Source organism: Hyaena hyaena, unplaced genomic scaffold (assembly GCF_003009895.1).
Source record: "Hyaena hyaena isolate Hyena2069 unplaced genomic scaffold, ASM300989v1 scaffold_1294, whole genome shotgun sequence".
Lineage (NCBI taxonomy): Eukaryota > Metazoa > Chordata > Mammalia > Carnivora > Hyaenidae > Hyaena > Hyaena hyaena.
In genome coordinates, this window is record NW_024081927.1 from 182,826 (window position 1) to 202,965 (window position 20,140).

The following is a 20,140-nucleotide window of genomic DNA, read 5'->3' on the forward strand; positions in this document are numbered from 1 at the left end:
CATACATGTGATCCTTAAGTATACAAAAGGTAGTTATATTTTAATTATCCTTCTAAAAATATGATAAAATATATAACATAAAATGTACTATGTTAACCACTTTTGAGTGGCATTAAATACATTTATTGTGCAACTGTTACTACTGTCTCCAAAAGTTTTTCATCATCCCAAACTGAAACTTTATACTTATTAAACCATTTTGCTTTTGGGGCGCCTGGGTGGCTTAGTTGGTTAAGCGTCCGACTTTCGCTTAGGTCATGATCTCACAGTTCGTGGGTTCGAGCCCCGCATAGGGCTCTGTGCTGACTGCCAGCTCAGAGCCTGGAGCCTGTTTCAGAGTCTGTGACTCCCTCTCTCTCTGACACCCTCCCCTGCTCACGCTGTCTCTCTCTCTCTCTCCTAGAAATAAATGAAAAGAAAAATTAAAAAAACAAAACAAAAAAAAACCATTTTGCTTTTATATGAAAATCATTTCTAATAAGATGTAGTAGATTTGTTGGGCCTGTATGACCCTCCCCTGTCCCCATTCTGAATCTGTATTTCACATGTTTATTGGCTTATTTCTGGTGATAAAATTGGTCGCTTCACGAACCCGAAGGGCAGGAACAAAGCTGTGCCTCAGAAAGGAACTGGGAACTAAGAATTACAAAACTGTCAGGAACTCAGCAAGTGCTGTTTGACTGAACATCAGCACCATTTCTGTTTCTCTGTGTTTATCCATGTGTATGGGGGAAGCCTTCACAGTTTCCAGGTTACAGCTCTAGCCATAAGCTGTCTCTGAATGCAGGTCCCCGATCCTATGGGAGGGGTTCATCTGACCACCCCATTTTGAGTCAGGAGCTCACTTCAGTCTGCTCAGCTACACCTGGGCTTCTTCAAGGTTGATACAAACACAGCTGCCAGGGGGCCAGCTTCTGGATGAGACCAAGAGACCAGTTCAGAAACAGGGGCTTGCTGTCAGCCTGTGGGGGTGACAAATAACCCTCAAAATATGTACCTTAGACATCACCAAATTCTGCTTACTCAGCCTACACAGGAGTAAGTCCTAATTCATAAGTCGTTCATAACTTGCCATGGGTGAGAAGCTAGTTGGTAGCAGAAGTCTTCTGACTTCCGGTGCCTCTGTGTTTCTAGTACTTTCCCTGCATGAGCTGCCTACTAAAGGCCAGGTGGGGAGGGATGAAGATACAACAAGGTATGAATGCAGGTAACTTCCATGAGGTATCTGCATTTAAATGGTGGGAATTCCAATTTAAAAAGTGCCATCCTTCCGGATGTAGAAATCTGTACTTTCCCTCCAAAATTCAGGTATAGTAATAAATACAGTAAATCTGTCTTGTCTGTTTGAGCGAAATACTTAAAAAAATACCAGTTTAAAAATTAGAAAAATATCAGGAATGATTATTTTAAAACAAACTCACAGGATTTTTATTAATAAGTTGAGATTTCTATCCAAGTGATAAAGAAAGCTAAATTATTTAAGGTGCATGATTAGTGTTCCTAAGTACATTTGAAGTATTTATTTCTTCACATAGTATGAAGAAATTTTTAAATACCTATAATCTGTATAATTGTTTTTTAATCCTAAATAAATACTTACTATCAAAAATTTGATGTACGGTAAGAACAAAACACTGATAGTGAAGGAAGATGATGTAACTAAAGAATACATAAACTTTATATTTAATCTCATGAAATAATTTGATAATTAATGAAGGAAAATGGCTCTCATGCCTCAAGTAGGTTAGTCAGAAATCTGTAAAAATGATGAAGTATTTGCTAATCACCAGGATTCTCATAGGTGAGTCTTGATTTATTTATGCTTCTCATTGAAGACTTATTACTATTAAAGCTTTGAAATTTAGTCACAAAAGGTATAGTAGAGTATTTCCATTTTCAGTCTTTTGTATTTTTTGCTAAAGTAAACAGTATTAACTTTACAGGAAGATTTCTTGAAGGTAGATTCTATTGAAAGACAGAGATTCAAGATAATAATAACTTAGGAGTTTGCTTCATCAGTGCCTAATATTGATAGTCAGTCTTAGAACAGGAAGCCAAAAATATCTGATCAGACATATCCTGGCTCCAGAGTGTCCATATCCATAGTCTTAGATTGATCTATAAAACGGTGATGTGTATGAAAGCATTTGCTTACTTGGAAGGTATTATAATTCTTTTCCCTGAGAGGCTATAAGGAACAGTGACCAGAAAGCACTGGACTCTAGGTATTAGGAAACTTGGTTCTCAACCTCGTGATCTTAGACATATTATTTGCCACTTTAGATATTCTCCTATCTTCCCTATGTTACCAGGTGGTTGTGCAAAATCACATGTTTATGAAATATTTTTATACATTATCAAATGTATTCAAATTATAGTGATGCCTTATATTTAGAACACATACATTTTATATGCAAGTAGGAAGTAGAGGGCTGATTTTGGCCAAAAGTCCTTAAAGAAAATTTGCCAAAACTGAGTGTTTTTAATTGTGTATTTTTCACACTTCTGCTTAACTGCTCAGCACTAAGCACATTTGAAATGGCTAGGCTTGGTCAGTTGGGTGTAATCTGTCACATTGCAGAGAATAAAAGCAACTCTGGAATCTGGACAGGGCCTTCTTCCCTTTGTGCACTGTCTCCACAGCATCTGTGCTCCTCCCAGCCCCTAGGTCCCAGGCCCCCCGTGGCCTGCAGGCACAGGCAAACCCATCTGCTCAGCAACACAGAGCCTGATTGACAGAGATGGATCAGCAGACGGTGGACTTCCTGGTTCTTCTAAATATTTAATAATATGTGCCTCCCTGACACCTATGTTCAGGGGTAAAGGCGTATTTGTCAGAAATATAAACATAGTGATTAAATGATCATAGACCTCAAACATATGGAATCAACTCTAATGATAAGATTATAACAAAATTTTTTTTTTTAATTCAGTTTTTAAAAAAGCTCTATCTTAAGGAACTCCTTGTCCAGAAAGGCATAGATAAGGGGAGAGGAGCAAGGCCCTATTGTCGATTAACTTCTGTATGCCAGGAACGGGGCTTTGGGGTTCCACAGATACAGCACATGTGTGTCATAATAACAATAAGTAATAACAAAGTCTGTATATTAAAAATGCATTAAGGCTTTATGACCTGTTCAGTTTAATTTCCTTTCCCTAGCCTCTAAATTTGTCCCTTTTTCTCCTACTCATTAAAAATGAAAATAGAAAGACTAGGATTACTTTGTGTCAGTTATACAGTATCAGAGACTTGGGGTCACAATATGTAGGTGGAAATATTTTTACTGATGTGTCTACTTGACATCTTTTTTTGTGTGGGAGAGCTTTTATTGAAAAAAAAAATTAGAAATTATGACCATTGATTAATATACCAGGTAAGAAATACATTTTAAAACAGATTTAATATAAGATCTAGTTACTAAACTGTGCAGAAGTTTTGGAAACAGTACTTGTTAGATTCAGACCCTCTGAAATAGAAATATTTCTAGTGAGAACCTGATATGATATTGTTGGCACCCAAGGGGCTTGTGTCCTCTTACACAATATGAATGTTGAATTATATTTTGTTTCCCTGTGTAAGTACAATTCCAGCTTTATTTCATATATATATTTGCTATTTGTCCACATTGTTCTTCTGTGTGTAATAAATGACTGAGATGAGAAATGTCTTCTCAAATATATAAGAACACATTCTTAGAGGTGCCTGGGTGGCTCTGTCGGTTGGGTGTCTGACTCATGATTTCAGAGTCATAATCCCAGGGTCATGAGATCGAACCCTCCATCAGGCTCCATGCTGAGTACAGAGCCTGCTTGAGATTCTCTCTCTTCCCCTTCCTCTGCCCCTCCCCTACTCTCTCCCTCTCTCTCCAAAAAACATAAATAAATAAATAAATAAATAAATAAATAAATAAAATTCAAAGACCCATATTCTTAGACTCAGAAAAGTTTGGGAATGAGACAAATATGCTTATAATCCTGCCATATAGCCGTAGCCTCACTGATGATCTTTTTTTTTTTCTTAAAAAGGTGAGAGATACATATAGAAAGAAAATGATCAGATTTACTGAGAGTGAAATTCAAGTGTTCTCACAGAAAAAGGAAAAAAAGTAAATATGTGAGGAACGAATGTGTTATATAGGGAGAGTCCTTTCATAATGTATATGTGTAGCAGATCATCACACTGCATACTTTAAATGTCTTGCAATTTAATTTTTCAGTTATACTTTATGAAACCTGTGGAAAAAACATTTCCAGTTCTTACCAAAGTTTGCCAGTGTTAGTCCTTTCTTGTATGTTCGTCTGGGCAGAATACATATTTTAATAACTTTCTTTTTCACAAAGGGGACCATATTTCTGCCATCAGTACTAGATTAGTAATCTTTCCCAATCAGCACATAGAGTTCTCCCTCTCCCCCATTTAAACAGTCACATGGTACCATATATATACTTCCTGTGGTTGACATAAATGGTCCACCTGCTACTAAGCCTTTAAGTTTGAATACTATATCCATTTTCTGTATTAACTTTTTACAGATGCCTATTTTTGTGCTTTTTGCAATAGTAACAGGTGGGTAGTTTAAAAAGCCATTTGTTTTATTATTAATTTTTCTTTATTATAAACAATGTATGTTGTATAAAATGTAAAAAATAGGGAAATTATGAATAATAAAAAATTGTAATCTCACTAACCAGAGATCAGAACTGGCAACATTCAATATATTTGATCTTGTCTTTTTTTCTGTGTTTATGAACACATAAATATATACCTACATAGATATATGCATAGTTGAAGTCCTACTGTTACAGAATTCTCAATCCTATCTTTTATTTTATATTTTCTTGGGTGTCTAAAAGTTCTTAGTATAATTTTTTTAAGTTTATTTATTTTAAGAGAGAGAGGAAGGGAGAGCATGTGTGCGTGGGGGAGGGGAAGAGAAAGGGAGAGAGAGAATCCCAATCAGTCTCTGCACTGCCAGCACAGAGCCTGATGTGGGGCTTGATTCCAGGAACCACAAGGTAATGGCCTGAGCCAAAATCAAGAGTCAGACATTTAACGGACTGAGCCCCCGCCAAGCACCCCATGAGTGTAATTTTTAAAGCAACTTTATTGAGGTACCTTTGACATATAAAAATTATATAAATTTAAGGTGCACAGTTTAATGTTTCAATATATGTATATATCATGAAAAGATCACCACAGTCAAGTTAAGTAACTTATCTATCACTTCTGCATAGTTGCGTGCATATGTGTATGTGTGTGTTATCATTAACCATAAATACCATGCTGTTCATTAGATCACCAGCAAGCATTCATCTGGCATAACGGAAACTTTGTACCCTTTGGCCAACATCTCATTTCTCCCTCCCAGGTCCCTGGCCATCACCATTTTACTCTCTGCATCTATGTATGTGACTATTTTAGATTCCACATATAAGTGAGATCAGGCAGTATTTGTTTTTTTCTGTGTCTGGCTTATTTACCTTACATAGTGTTCTACAGGTTCATACATGTTGTCTTCGAATGAGAAGGTTTCTTTCTTTTTTATGGCTGAATAATATTCCATATTGTGTGTGTGTGTGTGTGTGTGTGTGTGTTATGGGATATATATATATATACATAGTCCATTAATTCACTGATGGACACCTTGCTTTTATGTCTTAACTATTATGATTAATGCTGCAATGAACATGGGAGAGCAGATACATCCTTGAGCTCCTCATTTCATTTTCTTTGGATAAACACACAGTAGTGGGATTGCTGGATCATATTGTAGTTCTCTTTTTAATTTTCTGAGGATTTCCATACTGTTTTTCATTACGGCTGAACCAATTTACATTCCCAGCAACAGTATACAAGGGTTCCCTTTTGTCCATATCCTCACCAACGCTTTTGTCATTGCTAATTGCCATTCGTACAGGAGTCTGGTGATATCTCATGGTTTTTATTTGGATTCCCCTGATTATTAGTGATGTTGAGTATCTTTTCATGTGTTTGTTGGACATTTGTATGTTTTCTTTGGAAACATGTCTATTCTGGTCCTTTGCCCATTTTTAAATTGGGTCATTTGATTTTTGCTATTGACTTATAGGAGTTCCTCACCTATTTTGGATATTTACCCCTATTTAATATGTAATTTGTAAATATTTTTGGTGAGTGTAATTTTTAATAGTTGTATGATATACTTCTACTTTGACTAATTTGTAATATAAAATTTAATTTCTATTTCTTATTTTAGCTGGACCTCCATATACTTTGTATTTTGGTATTAAATTCTATGCTGAAGATCCATGTAAGCTTAAAGAAGAAATAACCAGGTATAGTATTGACTTTACTTTTGAACAATACACGTATGGCATATACAAAGGCTTTATTTAATACAAACTGGGGTCAGACATTTGGATATGTGTCTACCTTGTTTTGTAATGCATCTCCACTGAGAGTTAAATTTAAACTAGCATTGCATGAGGCAGATCAGTGTCTGATGATAGATGTGTGTGAACAATGGCATGAACCTGGGTGACATGATGATAGATTTTGCATCTGCTGTGATGGGATATTCTGTATCATTATTGTGAAGGCTGCATTCAGCCTTTGTAGTCCCGTGAAAGTAGCCATTTGAACTGGTAAAAGAAGGATATTTTGATACTCATTTTGCATATGTAAATACAAATTTGAAGAGCCAGTTATTTCTCTTTATTTGGTTATAGCTTAAATGTGAAATGTCCAGGGCTTTCATTTATCTCCATAGGAAATGAAAAGATAATTGCTTTCAGTATAAGGGAGGAAAAAAAAACCCCAACAAGGTTTCACAGTGTATTCTTTCACCTTTGTCATCAAATATTTTATTTCAGTTAAGGCAGAATTTCAAGTTGCTGTTGATTTTATGATTAAAATAGTCCATGCCAACATTTGAAAGTGGCTTATAAAGAGCAGGTAGTAGTGTTAGGATTTCACTTAACTCCGCTAGCAACCTAACTGCACGTGATAGCAAACAAAAGCATTTTCCCTGACTTAAGTGGTCAGTATTCCTAGTGAACCCATATCATTGGCTCAAGGAAAGCTGAATGCATTATTCAAAACCTTGGAAATTGTGTCTTTGATAATAAAGGTAGACTGTGGTTTTGTTCCTATTCCATTCCTTCATGATTGGCCTTACACTTTTTTGGTCTTGATTCCAGACTGCACACACAGAGTGAAAAGATAGCAGGCTAAGTGGATCTTTCCTGTGCCTCTCTGGAGTGCTGTAATTAGGCCTCATTTTTAGAACTGCACCACGCTGCATTCACCTCTTCCATCACCACTTTATAGAGGACCACTTTATAAAGAAGAGCTGTTCCGGGAGCACACCTCTATGGGGGAAGGGCCGTTGTGTTGGGAAGGAATTAAGGAGAGAGGTCATATTTACATTGGAACTTCATGAATAGTCTTTGCAGTTGAAGGATTTCTGAATTGTGGCCTCATGGGGGAACTGAATCCAAGCAGTAAACACCCAAACACACACACCCATTTTTGTAACTTATTAGGAAATTGCAAGGAAGTAACATTTAATGAAAATATCAGGAAAGTCCTTCGTTTTGAGGTTCTCAGTAACCTCTCTGTGTCTCACTTTTCCTCACCTGTAAGATTGGAGGTATACCTGTCTCATAAGGTTTTATAAACATGAAATGATGTACTAAAAATAATATAAAGCTTGTGTTCATTGGTTGTGTTTGGGGCAGTAAGTGCTTGATAAATGGTAGTGCTTACTATTTCATTCTCTCCTCGCTCTCGCAGTCTTAAGTAAAGATTGGGTTCCAAAAGATACTCGATTTATTGTTCATGAAGAGGGAAATGAGTGTTTTAGAATGCATTATTTTAAATCTGTTCACCAAATATTATGAACAGAAATTTCCTTTCAGAATCTACTACCAGCTCATTAGCAGAATGTATGGATTTGTGGGTAATACACAACCTCACAGCATAATCACTACAATCTCCTTTTCCTCACATATTAGACCAGGTCATGTAGCTAAGAACCAGATTACAGAGTTGGCTTCCAGCTAGTAGCCATGATCTAACTAATTTATTTTTGTTGCCCAGAGCATATAGTTGAACTTAGGTAAGTTCAATATGATTCAATATAACACTACATACTGATTTTTAGAATGTCCTGAAGATAAAGTCATTAATTTGCACAAGTATGTTGATTTAAATGTATAGGTATAATGGACCTTAAAAAGGGAGTCAGTTGCATGAGATAATTTTGGTAAAAGCGAAACTAAAACCCAAACCCCAAATCTCCCAATATATTCTCTTAACGGAAAAGTATACTTAGGTCAGCATTTGCAAGTTGAACATTTATCTTGCTTCACTTCTCTGGAAAACTGTTCTAGCCTTTGTTGTATTGGCTCCTAGGTTGTTCATAAATTTTGATATGAAAATTAATGCTATCTAAAGTCTCTTCCCTTCGTCAGCTCTTTAAATCATTTGTGTCCTCATGGTATATGTTAAACCTATTATTAATTCTGATTCAAAATATTACAACAGCCTTCCACCCATTCTGGTTCATTCATAGCTCTGTATCCCCTGCACACTTGATAAGTATCACACGAAGACAGGCTTTGGAGTCAGACAGGCTGAGGTCTGCATCCTTGCTCTGCCACTCATTAGCAGTGTAAATTTGAGAAAACTTAGAAAACTTTGTAACCTTTTAAAGTCTCAGTTTTCTCATCTGCAAAAATGAATTAAAGTATTTTTTCAAAAAGATGATGAAAGGAATATATAAACTAATACAGGCCAAGTACTGACCATAACACAAAAATGTTAAGTGTTCCATAGATGGTAGGGGTAGCTGAATTACAAATAATGATAGGTATTTTATGTTTTTAAATCATTGATAATTAAATAATTACAGAGGAGAAGACCATTTTGGATTGGAGCCCCGAGATGGGTCTTCCAGCTTAAAGTCAGTCCGCCAGTCACAACTTTCTGGGTATACCTGTTCATTTAATGATGAATTCTCCTACAACTGTCCTCTTGTGTCCATTTCTTGAATTTGTATGTAAGGACAGAACTCACTCACTCCCCTCCCTTCACTTAATAACTACATGGAGAACTGTGTCCAGTGCCCTGAATACCAAGGAGATTCACTAGTGACCAAAGAGAGAATTTCAGTCTTGCAGAGAGAGAGGACAGAGAGACTGTGCACTGCTTTGCTGGACAACCCTATCTGTGATGTCACTGAAATCTTTCTGAACCTTCAAGGATCTAAGAACAGTTTCTAAAAAAGAAAATAATGTTGCAGATGATTCATTCATAATGGACACTTTTTAGCTTCTAAAAATAGGCATTTGGTTTTTTAATTTTATTTTGTAATGTTTTAGAGTAGTCTTTGGAGACCGACATTAAGCTTATTTATTTTATTTTATTATTTTAATATGGCAATCCCTATTTTTCACATTGTGAAGATGAGTTTGTTTTAGCTTCTTTACCAGTAGTGGCTTGCAGCTACATGTTCATGTCCAGAGTCTCTGTCTCCTCTAAGTGAAGATAAGGGTCTTCAATACAGCAGAGAAGAAACAAGGGTTAATTCTGGTATGGATTCACAAGAAATCTGTGAACTTTAAAGGACTATACAAATGTAAGGTGGTATTATTGCTACTTGTTTCTGTATTGTAATCATCAGTTTTATGCTTCTGAGATAAGTGTTATTCCTAATCTTGTCACTTTTTCTTGAGAATCAGTGTGTGCTTCCTCTACTATTTTTCTCCTTCTTAAGCAGTACATGCCATTTTCCCCCCGCAGTGTTCAATATTATGTATATCATAAACATTTACCTCTGTCCTTCACATTAAAGTTTTATATAAAATGATTAGGCTCTTATCACATGCTAGTTCCCTCTGTGTGGGAGGCAGAAAACAATCCTGCTTCCCTGTAGGTAGCTACTCTCCTCTTGGATTCTTCAGTGTCAAATTCACCTGGCACTGAAATCAAACTGCTCCCCGTCCCCAGATTGCTGTTTCCTCACCAGGGTCCCATGTCACCGGACGGTGTGCTTCAGGCGTGTCGATGTAAGCATGTCTTTGGCCACTGAATCTCAGGGAACCTTGTGTTTGAGCTCTGGAAAGAATGGGGTATCTCTGTCCCTTCTTGAAGGAAGCCTCTGATACTTGCTAAATTATTAATGGTGCTCAACAGCTTGTACATCCTTGGTGTAAACTCAGCTCTTTTCAGTGAATGTCAGGTAAGCAGAAAACCATGAAGCCAGCATTTTAAGCCCTTCACTTGTGTTGTACTGGGTGTAGTGTGGTTAAGTGTGGACAGGGTAGAAGACCCAGCTTTTTTTTTTTTTTTTTTATACAGATAGTTTATTGTCAAGTCGGTTTCCATATAACACCCAGTGCTCATCCCCACAACAGACCCAGCTTTTTTATACTCCAAGGCTCATGATCTATCCTGGAAGACAGTGTATATATACCAGGATATTAATTTACATGAAAACATAGCCAATACCTGCTTTATGAAGCCTCCTCTGCACCAGAATGCCTGGAAAACTTCCTTTATTAAGTGGATCATTTTTAATGTGCATTTTCCTTTTCTCCAATAGGGGTACAGTGTAACCAGGGTCACGGTATAGTTGATCATCCAAACCCTCACACTTTGGAGAATGATGAGAGGAGCTATTAATAGTTACACATATATAACAGGCATGAAGAAGATCTATCCAAGGCAAACTGGCCTGCAGTTTCCCCCTAATTAAAACTACAGATATAGGGGCGCCTGGGTGGCTTAGTTGGTTAAGCATCCGACTTTCGCTTAGGTCATGATCTCGCGGTTCGTGGGTTCGAGCCCCGCATCGGGCTCTGTGCTGACTGCCAGCTCAGAGCCTGGAGCCTGTTTCAGAGTCTGTATCTCCCTCTCTCTCTGACCCTCCCCTGTTCACACTGTCTCTCTCTCTCCTAGAAATAAATAAAAATATTTTTTAAAAAAACTACAGATATAAAGGACCCAAGCATCCAATCATAGCCTTCATCAAAGTGACAGAGGGAAAGACTCCCCAACTCTAAATTTGTGATTTAAATAAAATATTAAATTGCACACCAAGTCCCTTAAAATGGACTAAATAGGTTATATGCAGTTAGTTATAATAGTCCCTGACATAATGATAAAATATTTGTTTAACATATGAAAATACAATTTTACTGTATCATCAATTTGTCTTATAAAAAAACTAATTGATGCTTGCTGTGATAAAGATTAAGCAAACTCTTAATTAAAAATAGTTTACTTGTCTTTTGATTTTAGTGTATTTTTCTTTAATGCAGTGACTTAAAGATCTGTAGTATCTTTAAAAGGGAGGCTGTCCAGAGAAGTTTGAACAGATGTCCTTTTTTCTTTTCTTTGTGAATATTTCAGAAACAGCAAAGAGTGTTCAGTTTTTTCCATTTCAGCCATCTGTCTACTTATTCATGTGTATATCCATCCATCAAGTCAACAACTATTTATTGAGAGATTACTATGTGCCAGACCTAGGTACTGGGACTACAGTCACTGATGGGATATGGTCGATTTCTTTGTATCTGTTTGTCTTTCTGTTTCAGTTTTTTGTTTTTCCATCTGCCTCTGTTTCTCTTTCCTTTTCTCTTTGAAGCAAACTCTTGTGGGATTAGGTCCCTCTGTTTCTGTATTTGGCAAGCGATTTGACTGTTCAGTCAGATGTTATAGAAGTCTTAATAGAACAAGACAAATATGCATCTGTGACCCATTTCCTTTAAAAAAAAAATACACTTCGGGAAAAGAAATTCCAAGTTAACAATAGAGAAAGAGAATATAGCTAAATAAATGTTAATTTCCAGCAAGCAGTAGTAATTCTGGCAAAATGTCTCTTCCGTGTATAAGCTTTTGTATTTGAGTTCTGCTAATAGTACTTTACTCTGCTTTTTTCCTCCTCAAGATGATTATAACAAAGTGAATTTGATACCCAAAATGAACATTCAGGTATGGGGAGTAGTTAAGCAGGGCTAGAAAAGTAAATGCAAGTTAGGGAGTAGAGATAGTTGTTGGTTAATGGCAAGAGATTTTGGCGCAAGAAGCAAAAGTCTTCCAAGGATTTATTTTTAAACTGGTTGTTTGTAGTTTATGTTTCACTTGGTGCAAGCCACAGGGTTACAGGGTGTCAGGAAGGCTTGAGTATGGCTTGGAGAGTAAAGAGTGGGGTTCTCTCAACTTCCTTTTTGGTGTTTTGCTATAAAAGAATCCAACAACCACTTTTGCTCACTGCAGCTTCTCCTCCTGCCTAGGAGTGGGTAGCAGAGGGGAGGAGAAGGGAGGGCTCTGATGAGCCCAGCACCTCCTAAAGCCTGGTGGCTGATGGTGGCCACCCAGGACTGGGGACAGAGGTTTGCCTTGCCAGGCTGGCCACCAGGCTGCCTCCTCCTGCCTCCAGAGCCAAGTCACAGATATAATGGTGCTGCTGGAGGCCTGGGGAGATTCTGAGCAATCTGGAGACTCCCAACACTGTAGCCATGGACTGGAGAGTAGACTTCCTGAAAAAGAAGCTTGCCTACCAGGACCTGGGTTGGTGTTGGGGAGACCCAGGTGGTAAGGGGTGGCTTCCCCAGGATGCCCTGTACTTCCCAGGAGCTGTTACTGGAAGTAGAACCTTGGTGGCACTGGTAATAATGATGGGTGGCCAGGAGCGAGAGCCGCCAGAAGGGATGACTGCTGTCCTGTCGCCTGTGGGTTTGTGGGAACCGGGGCAGCCACCTCTTGTGGGCCTTGGTGCGCGATCAATGGTGGCAAGGGTAGGGATGGGGCCTCTGCTAGGCCACAGAGCCCATTTGCAGAGGAGACTGAGGCAGGCCACTCCAAGACGGGGGTGCGCACGTCACAAGCTCTCTTAAGGATCTAAATTTTATTCGGAAAGCAAAATGAAAAATTTTAAAGGTCTTATTTGTCAAGGGAGTGATGTGATCCTGTTTTTCTCTTAAGAATTTCATTTACCTCTTGGGAAGGTTGTTTGGAAGAGAGTCAAGTGTGAATGTTGGCAGAACACTGAAGGTTTTAGAAATCCAGTGGATAGTGATCTGGACCGGAAGATGGAGAGAAGTGTATGGAGTCCAAAAAGCAACAGATTGAGTGACTGAATGTGTGTGCCAGGGTTGCCTATTGTTGGTAGGTTTCTGTTCCTTGGATATCTCAAGACTGTGGTACTGTTTTCTGAAATGGGCATTCAGGAAACACCAGGTGTTAAGAGCATTATTTCTTAAGCTTGTGGATGTAATCAAACTTGGTACCAGTCTTCTAGAAATAAGGAGAGTATAACTAACATTTGGATTCCCTCACTATGGCCTTTGGATGTGAGCATTTGGAGAAGAGAAACTTAATACATCTGACTTTTATAATTCATTTCCTTTGTCCTTTTCCTGCCCTTCCCAGTGACATCAAGACTTGGCTTACAAAGAAAGAGAAATTACAAAGGACAGCCTGGGGCATGAGTGTGTGAATGCATGCCTGCTTTGTAGGTGATGGTGGCTGAGGATGGTGTTGATGGCTCATTGTATTGGTTCTTATATCTCTGACTTCTCTCACCCTTACTCCACAGGCAGAAAGACTGAAGGGGGGCGGGGGGGCGGAGAGGGGGATGGGAGAAGAAGCTAGCCAAAGTTGCATAGCATCCTGATTAAGAGGTTCTAGAGTTGGATAGCCTGGGTTCCAGTTCTGGCTCTGTTACTTAACTAGTTGTGACATCTTGGACAAGATACTTTACTTCATCTCTTTGTTAGTTTCTTCATTCTGCAAAATGGAGACAATAATAGTATTGACCTTATTTTAAAATAAATTATTTTATGTAAAACACTTAGAATAAGTTATTATATTACCAATATTTGGGACAGTGGATGGCACTATTATAACAGGTTTGTTTTAGCCGAATGGAATGAGGAAAGCCATAAGTAAGGGGCATGAGAATTGATGGAACTGCACTATAATGACCTTTTTGTCCTGTACTCATGGTTTTAGCCTGTAGGTAACACATTATAAAGGTTGTTCCTCCCAGGAAGGCGATGTGATAGTAGTAGTGGCAGTGGTAATAATGAGAATGGTGAGAATAGCTTATATGTAACTTCCACATTGACCTCATGAGGTGTAAACACTTCACTGTCCCAGTTCGGCAGGTACAGACATTGGCTGTTGGAGATGGTCGGCGGCTGCCCACATGAATACTGGAGCTGGGATGCTGCAATCCAGCCAGTCTCTCGAGAGCCTGCACTTTTGAGCCACTACGCTGTATTGCTTATGTGTGTTGAAATAGTTCCTGTTCACTCGACAGCCCCCTCATAAAAGCACAGAAGTGGTTTTATTTTCCTTAAAGATGATTGGCTGTTGCTGTAATTATCAGAGACTGAAACTTCAGGGCTGGGTAGTGTAAGATACCATTAATCTCCTTTTTCCATTTCTCTTTTAGGTATCAGTTTTTCTTGCAGGTGAAGCAAGATGTCCTTCAGGGCCGGCTGCCCTGCCCTGTCAATGTCGCTGCTCAGCTGGGAGCATATGCCATCCAGTGTAGGTTCCACTGACGCATATTGAGAAAAAAAATGTGAATTTTTTTTTAAGCAAGTTTATGTATTAAAATCCTTCCTATCAAATGATATTTTCCTAAAACAATATTTAGTCAAGATTCAGGTTTTAATCGGTGTCCTTTCAGAAGATGTACAAGTGAAGCCAGTTACATATCCGTTGTCATAGGTCAAATTGACAGGAATAGCATTGATTTTTTTTTTTTTTTTCTGAGAGAGAGAGAGACAGTGTGAACAGGGGAGGGTCAGAGAGAGAGGGAGATACAGAATCTGAAACAGGCTCCAAGGTCTGAGCTAGCTGTTAGCACAGAGCCTGATGTGGGGCTCGAACCCACCAACTGTGAGATCATGGCCTGAGCCGAAGTTGAATGCTTAACCGAATGAGCCACCCAGGCGCCCCAGGAATAACACTGATTCTTGATGAAGTGGAGTGTCTGAAAAGCCCTTCTAGTCTACATCCCACCTGAGTTTTATTTTTATTTATTTATTTTTTTTAATGTTTTATTTATTTCTAGGAGAGAGAGACAAGAGACAGCATGAGCAGGGGAGGGTCAGAGAGAGAGGGAGTCACAGATTGAAACAGGCTCCAGGCTCTGAGCCGGCAGTCAGCACAGAGCCCGACGCGGGGCTCGAACCCACGAACCGCGAGATCATGACCTAAGTGAAAGTCGGACACTTAACCGACTAAGCCACCCAGGCGCCCCCCCACCTGAGTTTTATTGACAACCCCCCATCCCCCCCCACCCCCGCAGCTGTTTTGCCTCAGAGATCGGAATGCTGCCTGGCAGCTGTTTTGAAGACTCTCTGTGGTCAGATGCCAGTGCCAGTTCAGGGTGTGGGACACCTTTGTCACTCATTGCACTTCAGCTCTTGGCATCAGTATGGCAACCATGTGGGGCAGCTCCACATTGCATTGGCATTTTGGAGGCTGAGGATGTTTCCCCTTACAAATACTGAGTCCTTTCTAGGAATCAAGGTAGGTATGGGGGCGATAAGACAGCCTTGACTTTATGGCATTTCCAGACCAGAGATGGTCTAGAAGAGATATCCTAGGAAAAATAGCACATAATTGAGTTGGGTTGGACTTGGAAGGTGGACTAATATAGGGAGGAAAATTTTAATAAAGTAGTATAATGAGCTTCTGGTTTGATTTTTGCTTCTTTGTATAAACTAATGTGTAAGTATTGTGCTAAATTTCCATGACCACTGTTGGGGGCATATACATTTTGAATCATATGCTCTATCTCTTGATGCCTTTTTCTGAGAGGATATATTGCTCTCATCATTGCTTTTTGCCTATAGCTTTTCTAATATATGCACAGTAAATTTTGTTTACATCATTTTATTTCAACCTGGTAAGAATAATTGAAATGAAAATGAAGATTTAATTTATGCCATTCGTATATACTCATTAATTGTTTTTTTACTAAAATTAGTATGTATCAATTTATTAATAAGGCATTTGAAGAAAATGTTTTGGCATGCTAGGAGTGTTTTTAAATATTTTTAGGAATATTTTTCTAAAATGGAAAAAAATACGATTTCTTTTTTAGCTGAGCTTGGAGATTACGACCCATATAAACATACTGCAGGTTATGTGTCAGAGTACCGGTTTGTTCCTGATCAGAAGGAAGAACTTGAAGAAGCCATAGAAAGGATTCATAAAACTTTAATGTAAGAATCACATTTTATAACTATAATCAACATGTGTGTACATTAGATCCCCAAAACTTCATTTTATAAATAAGTGTATATTCTTTAACCAGCCATCTCCCCATCCCCAGTCCCTGGCAACCACCATCTTAGTCTCTGTTTCTATGAGGTTGGCTTTATTAGATTCCACTTCAAATGCTATTGTAGTGTTTGTCTTCCTCTGTCTTATTTCACTTAGAGTACTGCCCTCATGAACCATCAATGTACTTGAGAGTTGCTAAGAGAGTAAAACTCAAATGTTCTTACCCGAAAAAAAGAAATGGTAATCCTGTGACAAAGTGAGGGTGTTAGCTAACCTTGTGGTGATAAGTCATTTTGCAATATATAAGTGTATCAAATCAAGACATTGTACACCTTAAATTTGCACCATGTTGTATGCCAGTTATATCTCAAAGCTAGAAAAAAAATCATGTCTTAAGTTACATCATCCATCAAGTATCTTCTTTTGCTCTTGGTAGTCTTCAGAAAAGTTTCTGGAATGATAAATTCTTCACCTATTCCTTGAACATTCTAGTATTTTGTTTCTTTTAAGTTTTTTTTTTTTTTTTTTTTTTTTTTTACTGCTTGTAACACTAAAATGCTGATAGGAAACCCAAGTAACTTTAAAAATGTAAAGGAGAGAGTAAATTTCAAAACCTAAAGTCAACATATTTTTGATTAATGCCCTTTCGGACCTCTCTATGCATAAATTCACATAGAGAAAATATATTTTACATAGATTTATGTATGTATGATTTAACATAAATGGAATCATTCTGTATATATTGTTATGTTGCAGTTTTCTAGGTTTTCAGTCATAAACCTTGTGAAATTTATTCATCCAGCTATAAGTATATTTTAAAACCACAAAAGCCTTAATGTATTTTGGATTTGGTGTGACTTAAGTATGTAAATTCTGCACAGTTATGAGCAAAGTCCTATTCAGTCTATAGCAGTGAATCTGGAAATCATGATGACACCAATGTGGAGCCTTGGAGGGTATTATGTTAACACCACATGCACTTCTGAGAATATACACATTCCCCTGGTAGGATTTTCAATTAATGGCCTGCAGCATTGAAGTTATAATTTAATTATAGTTATTTTGGTTAAATCCTTTATACTGATTAATTTTGCTTTATTTCCTCTTATGTAACATTCCCTCTTGAATTTGCTAGGTTTCTATTATAGTTTTAAAAAATGCAGAATTAATCTGGTCAACAAAAAATGTTTGCCTAAAGGATCTGTTGCAGTGAGTAGCAGCAAAAGTCAATTGCTGAATTGCAATCAGAGAAACCAGGCTTTCCGTCTTATATTAGCATGCACCAGAATACTCTTCAGCCTGATTATAGAGTCCTTCATTTTAAGGTTTCCCTGAAGTGGATGCTAAGAGAATGCCTCTTATAACATTATGAAGGGCAGTGTGTTTGGCACATTCTGAGACTACTAATTCCAGGAGTTTCAAAGTACAATTGCATATTTGAAATTATCAAGGAGCTTTGGGTAAAGGGCCTTACATGTTTTATGTGATGGTATTGACAGTGTGACTGTTATTTCTAAGAGAATAAGGCTTGATCAAGGTTTACTAGCTTTCTTGTGTCTAATTTGTAATGAACATTCTTTATAGATTTCAAAATTATGGTGAATTACTGGGTTTTCCAGGGTACCATAGCTGAAACCTGTGATGCATCAAAGCAGGATTTATTCATAAAAAAAATTCATACCTCCTTTTGTTGACAAGCAAAAATCTCTCTCTCTCTCTCTCTCTCTCTCTCTCTCTCACACACACACACACACACACACACACGCACGCACGCACACACAGAGTTCCACTCATCCATGGAGAGACACACACAGAGTTTCACTCATCCATGGAGATTCCTGGCAGATGCTCACACTCATTAGGAAGGAATACCGTTACATAATGATTATCAATGAAGATTTTGGGATTATTTCTATACTTTGTGTTAAGAAAATGACAAGTACTTTTACAATTTATAAATACTTACATATTTTCTTTTTCTTTTTTTCATTAATTCTTTTTTTTTTAATTTTTTTTAATGTTTTATTTATTTCTAGGAGAGAGAGAGAGAGAGAGACAGCGTGAGCAGGGGAGGATCAGAGAGAGAGGGAGACACAGACTCTGAAACAGGCTCCAGGCTCTGAGCTAGCAATCAGCACAGAGCCCAAAGAAGGGCTCAAACCCACAAACTGAGAGATCATGACCAAAGAAAAAGTCAGACGCTTAACCGACTAAGCCACCCAGGAGCCCCATTAATTCTTTTTTTTTAATGTTTTATTTATTTCTGAGAGAGAGAGACAGCATGAGCAGGGGAGGGTCAGAGAGAGAGGGAGACACAGAATCTGAAGCAGGCTCCAGGCTCTGAGCTAGCTTTCAGCACAGAGCCCAATGTAGGGCTCCAACCCACTAACTGTGAGATCATGACCTGAGCCAAAGTCAGACGCTTAACCGACTGAGCCACCCAGGGGCCTCTTCATTAATTTATTCTTGAGAGAGAGACAGAGACAGAGCATAAACAGGGGAGGGCCAGGGGGAGGGGGGAGACACAAAATCTGAAGCAGGCTCCAGGCTCTGAGCTATCAGCACAGAGCTCGATGCAGGGCTTGAATTCATGGACTGTGAGATCATGACCTGAGATGAAGTCATTCGCTTAATCTACTGAGCCACCCAGGCGCCCCAATACTAATGTATTTTCAGACTACATATGTGCTCAGGAGATGCTCTTGAAACACCATTTAGGTGTTGGGGAGTGGATTCTCTTCTCCCTGCCTACTACTATTCCCCTTTTCCTCCTGTTGGAGAGCTGCTGGTACATGGAGATGTTTTACTCTTTGTAAAGGGTATAGTTTTTAATTCAAGTGCTTATATTCTCAATCTCTATGGGGGTTTCTGAAACATATTTTTTTTAAATTAAAAAAATTGTTTTAAATGTTTTAATTATTTCTGAGAGAGAGACAGTGTGAGCAGAGGAGGGTCAGAGAGAAGGAGATACAGAATCTGAACCAGGCTCCAAGCTCTAAGCTAGCTGCCAGCACAGAGCCCGACATGGGGCTTGAACCCACGAACCATGAGATCTTGACCTGAGCTGAAGTCGGACGCTTAACCGACTGAGCTACCCAGGAGCACCCCCTGAAACAGAATTTTTAATATATGCTGGGACATTGGGATTGGCTATAATGAGTAAAAACAGATTTGGTAAATGAAATTAACTTAATACAAGTATTGCCTCACCCAAGAAGGCAAGGGACTTCTTCAAATACTAAGACTTAAGTTTGCATTAGGACAAAGGATTATTTATTTTTCCAGTGAATATGGTGAAGATGGTTTATACCCCGTGTGAGTGCAATACCTATTAGTAAAATAAGGCCCTTTGTTTTTATGCTGGGTGTAGGGGTCAGGCTCCTTCTGAAGCAGAGCTGAATTACTTGAGGACTGCTAAATCCCTGGAGATGTATGGCGTTGACCTCCATCCTGTCTATGTGAGTAACATTTAATTAACACAAGATATTTTAAGCTGATGACATTTTTTTTAAAAAGTCACCAAAACTCCCAAAGGAGAGCTGCAGTCCTATTGTTTAGCAAGCAGATGATACCTTTTCATCTGTGTTTTTCGAACACAAAGAATCTCTTGCATGGATTAAACCCTAATGAGTTTTGCTTAAAAGTCTGTGATTATATTTCCATGTGTAGAAAACAATTAACTGGGCTTGAAAACACAATCTGGATAACAGCTCCATAGGGATTAGCTAAATGTCAAAACAATTTAAAATTGGTCTAGAATTGATTGTATGAGACAGAAAACAGGAGGATTTTCCAAAAATAGATTTTATGGCTGAAAAGCATTCGTGAAATCACTTGCCAGAAAAGTAG

At 38.3% G+C, this 20,140-nt stretch overlaps 1 protein-coding gene across 7 annotated transcripts in view; it reads left to right on the forward strand.

The window, feature by feature from the left end:
* The window catches only part of EPB41L4A (erythrocyte membrane protein band 4.1 like 4A), a 260,908-nt gene that overhangs the window by 138,891 nt on the left and 101,877 nt on the right, over window positions 1–20,140 (forward strand). For all 7 annotated transcript variants that reach the window (XR_005526708.1, XM_039223213.1, XM_039223216.1 and 4 more), the window contains exons 4-7: window positions 6,237–6,315; window positions 14,445–14,542; window positions 16,110–16,230; window positions 19,662–19,749. Coding sequence is in view for 6 of the 7 variants with exons in the window: in XM_039223213.1 (XP_039079144.1) it covers window positions 6,237–6,315; window positions 14,445–14,542; window positions 16,110–16,230; window positions 19,662–19,749 (386 nt within the window). In the remaining variant the exon portion in view is untranslated. The remainder of the gene's footprint in view (window positions 1–6,236; window positions 6,316–14,444; window positions 14,543–16,109; window positions 16,231–19,661; window positions 19,750–20,140) is intronic.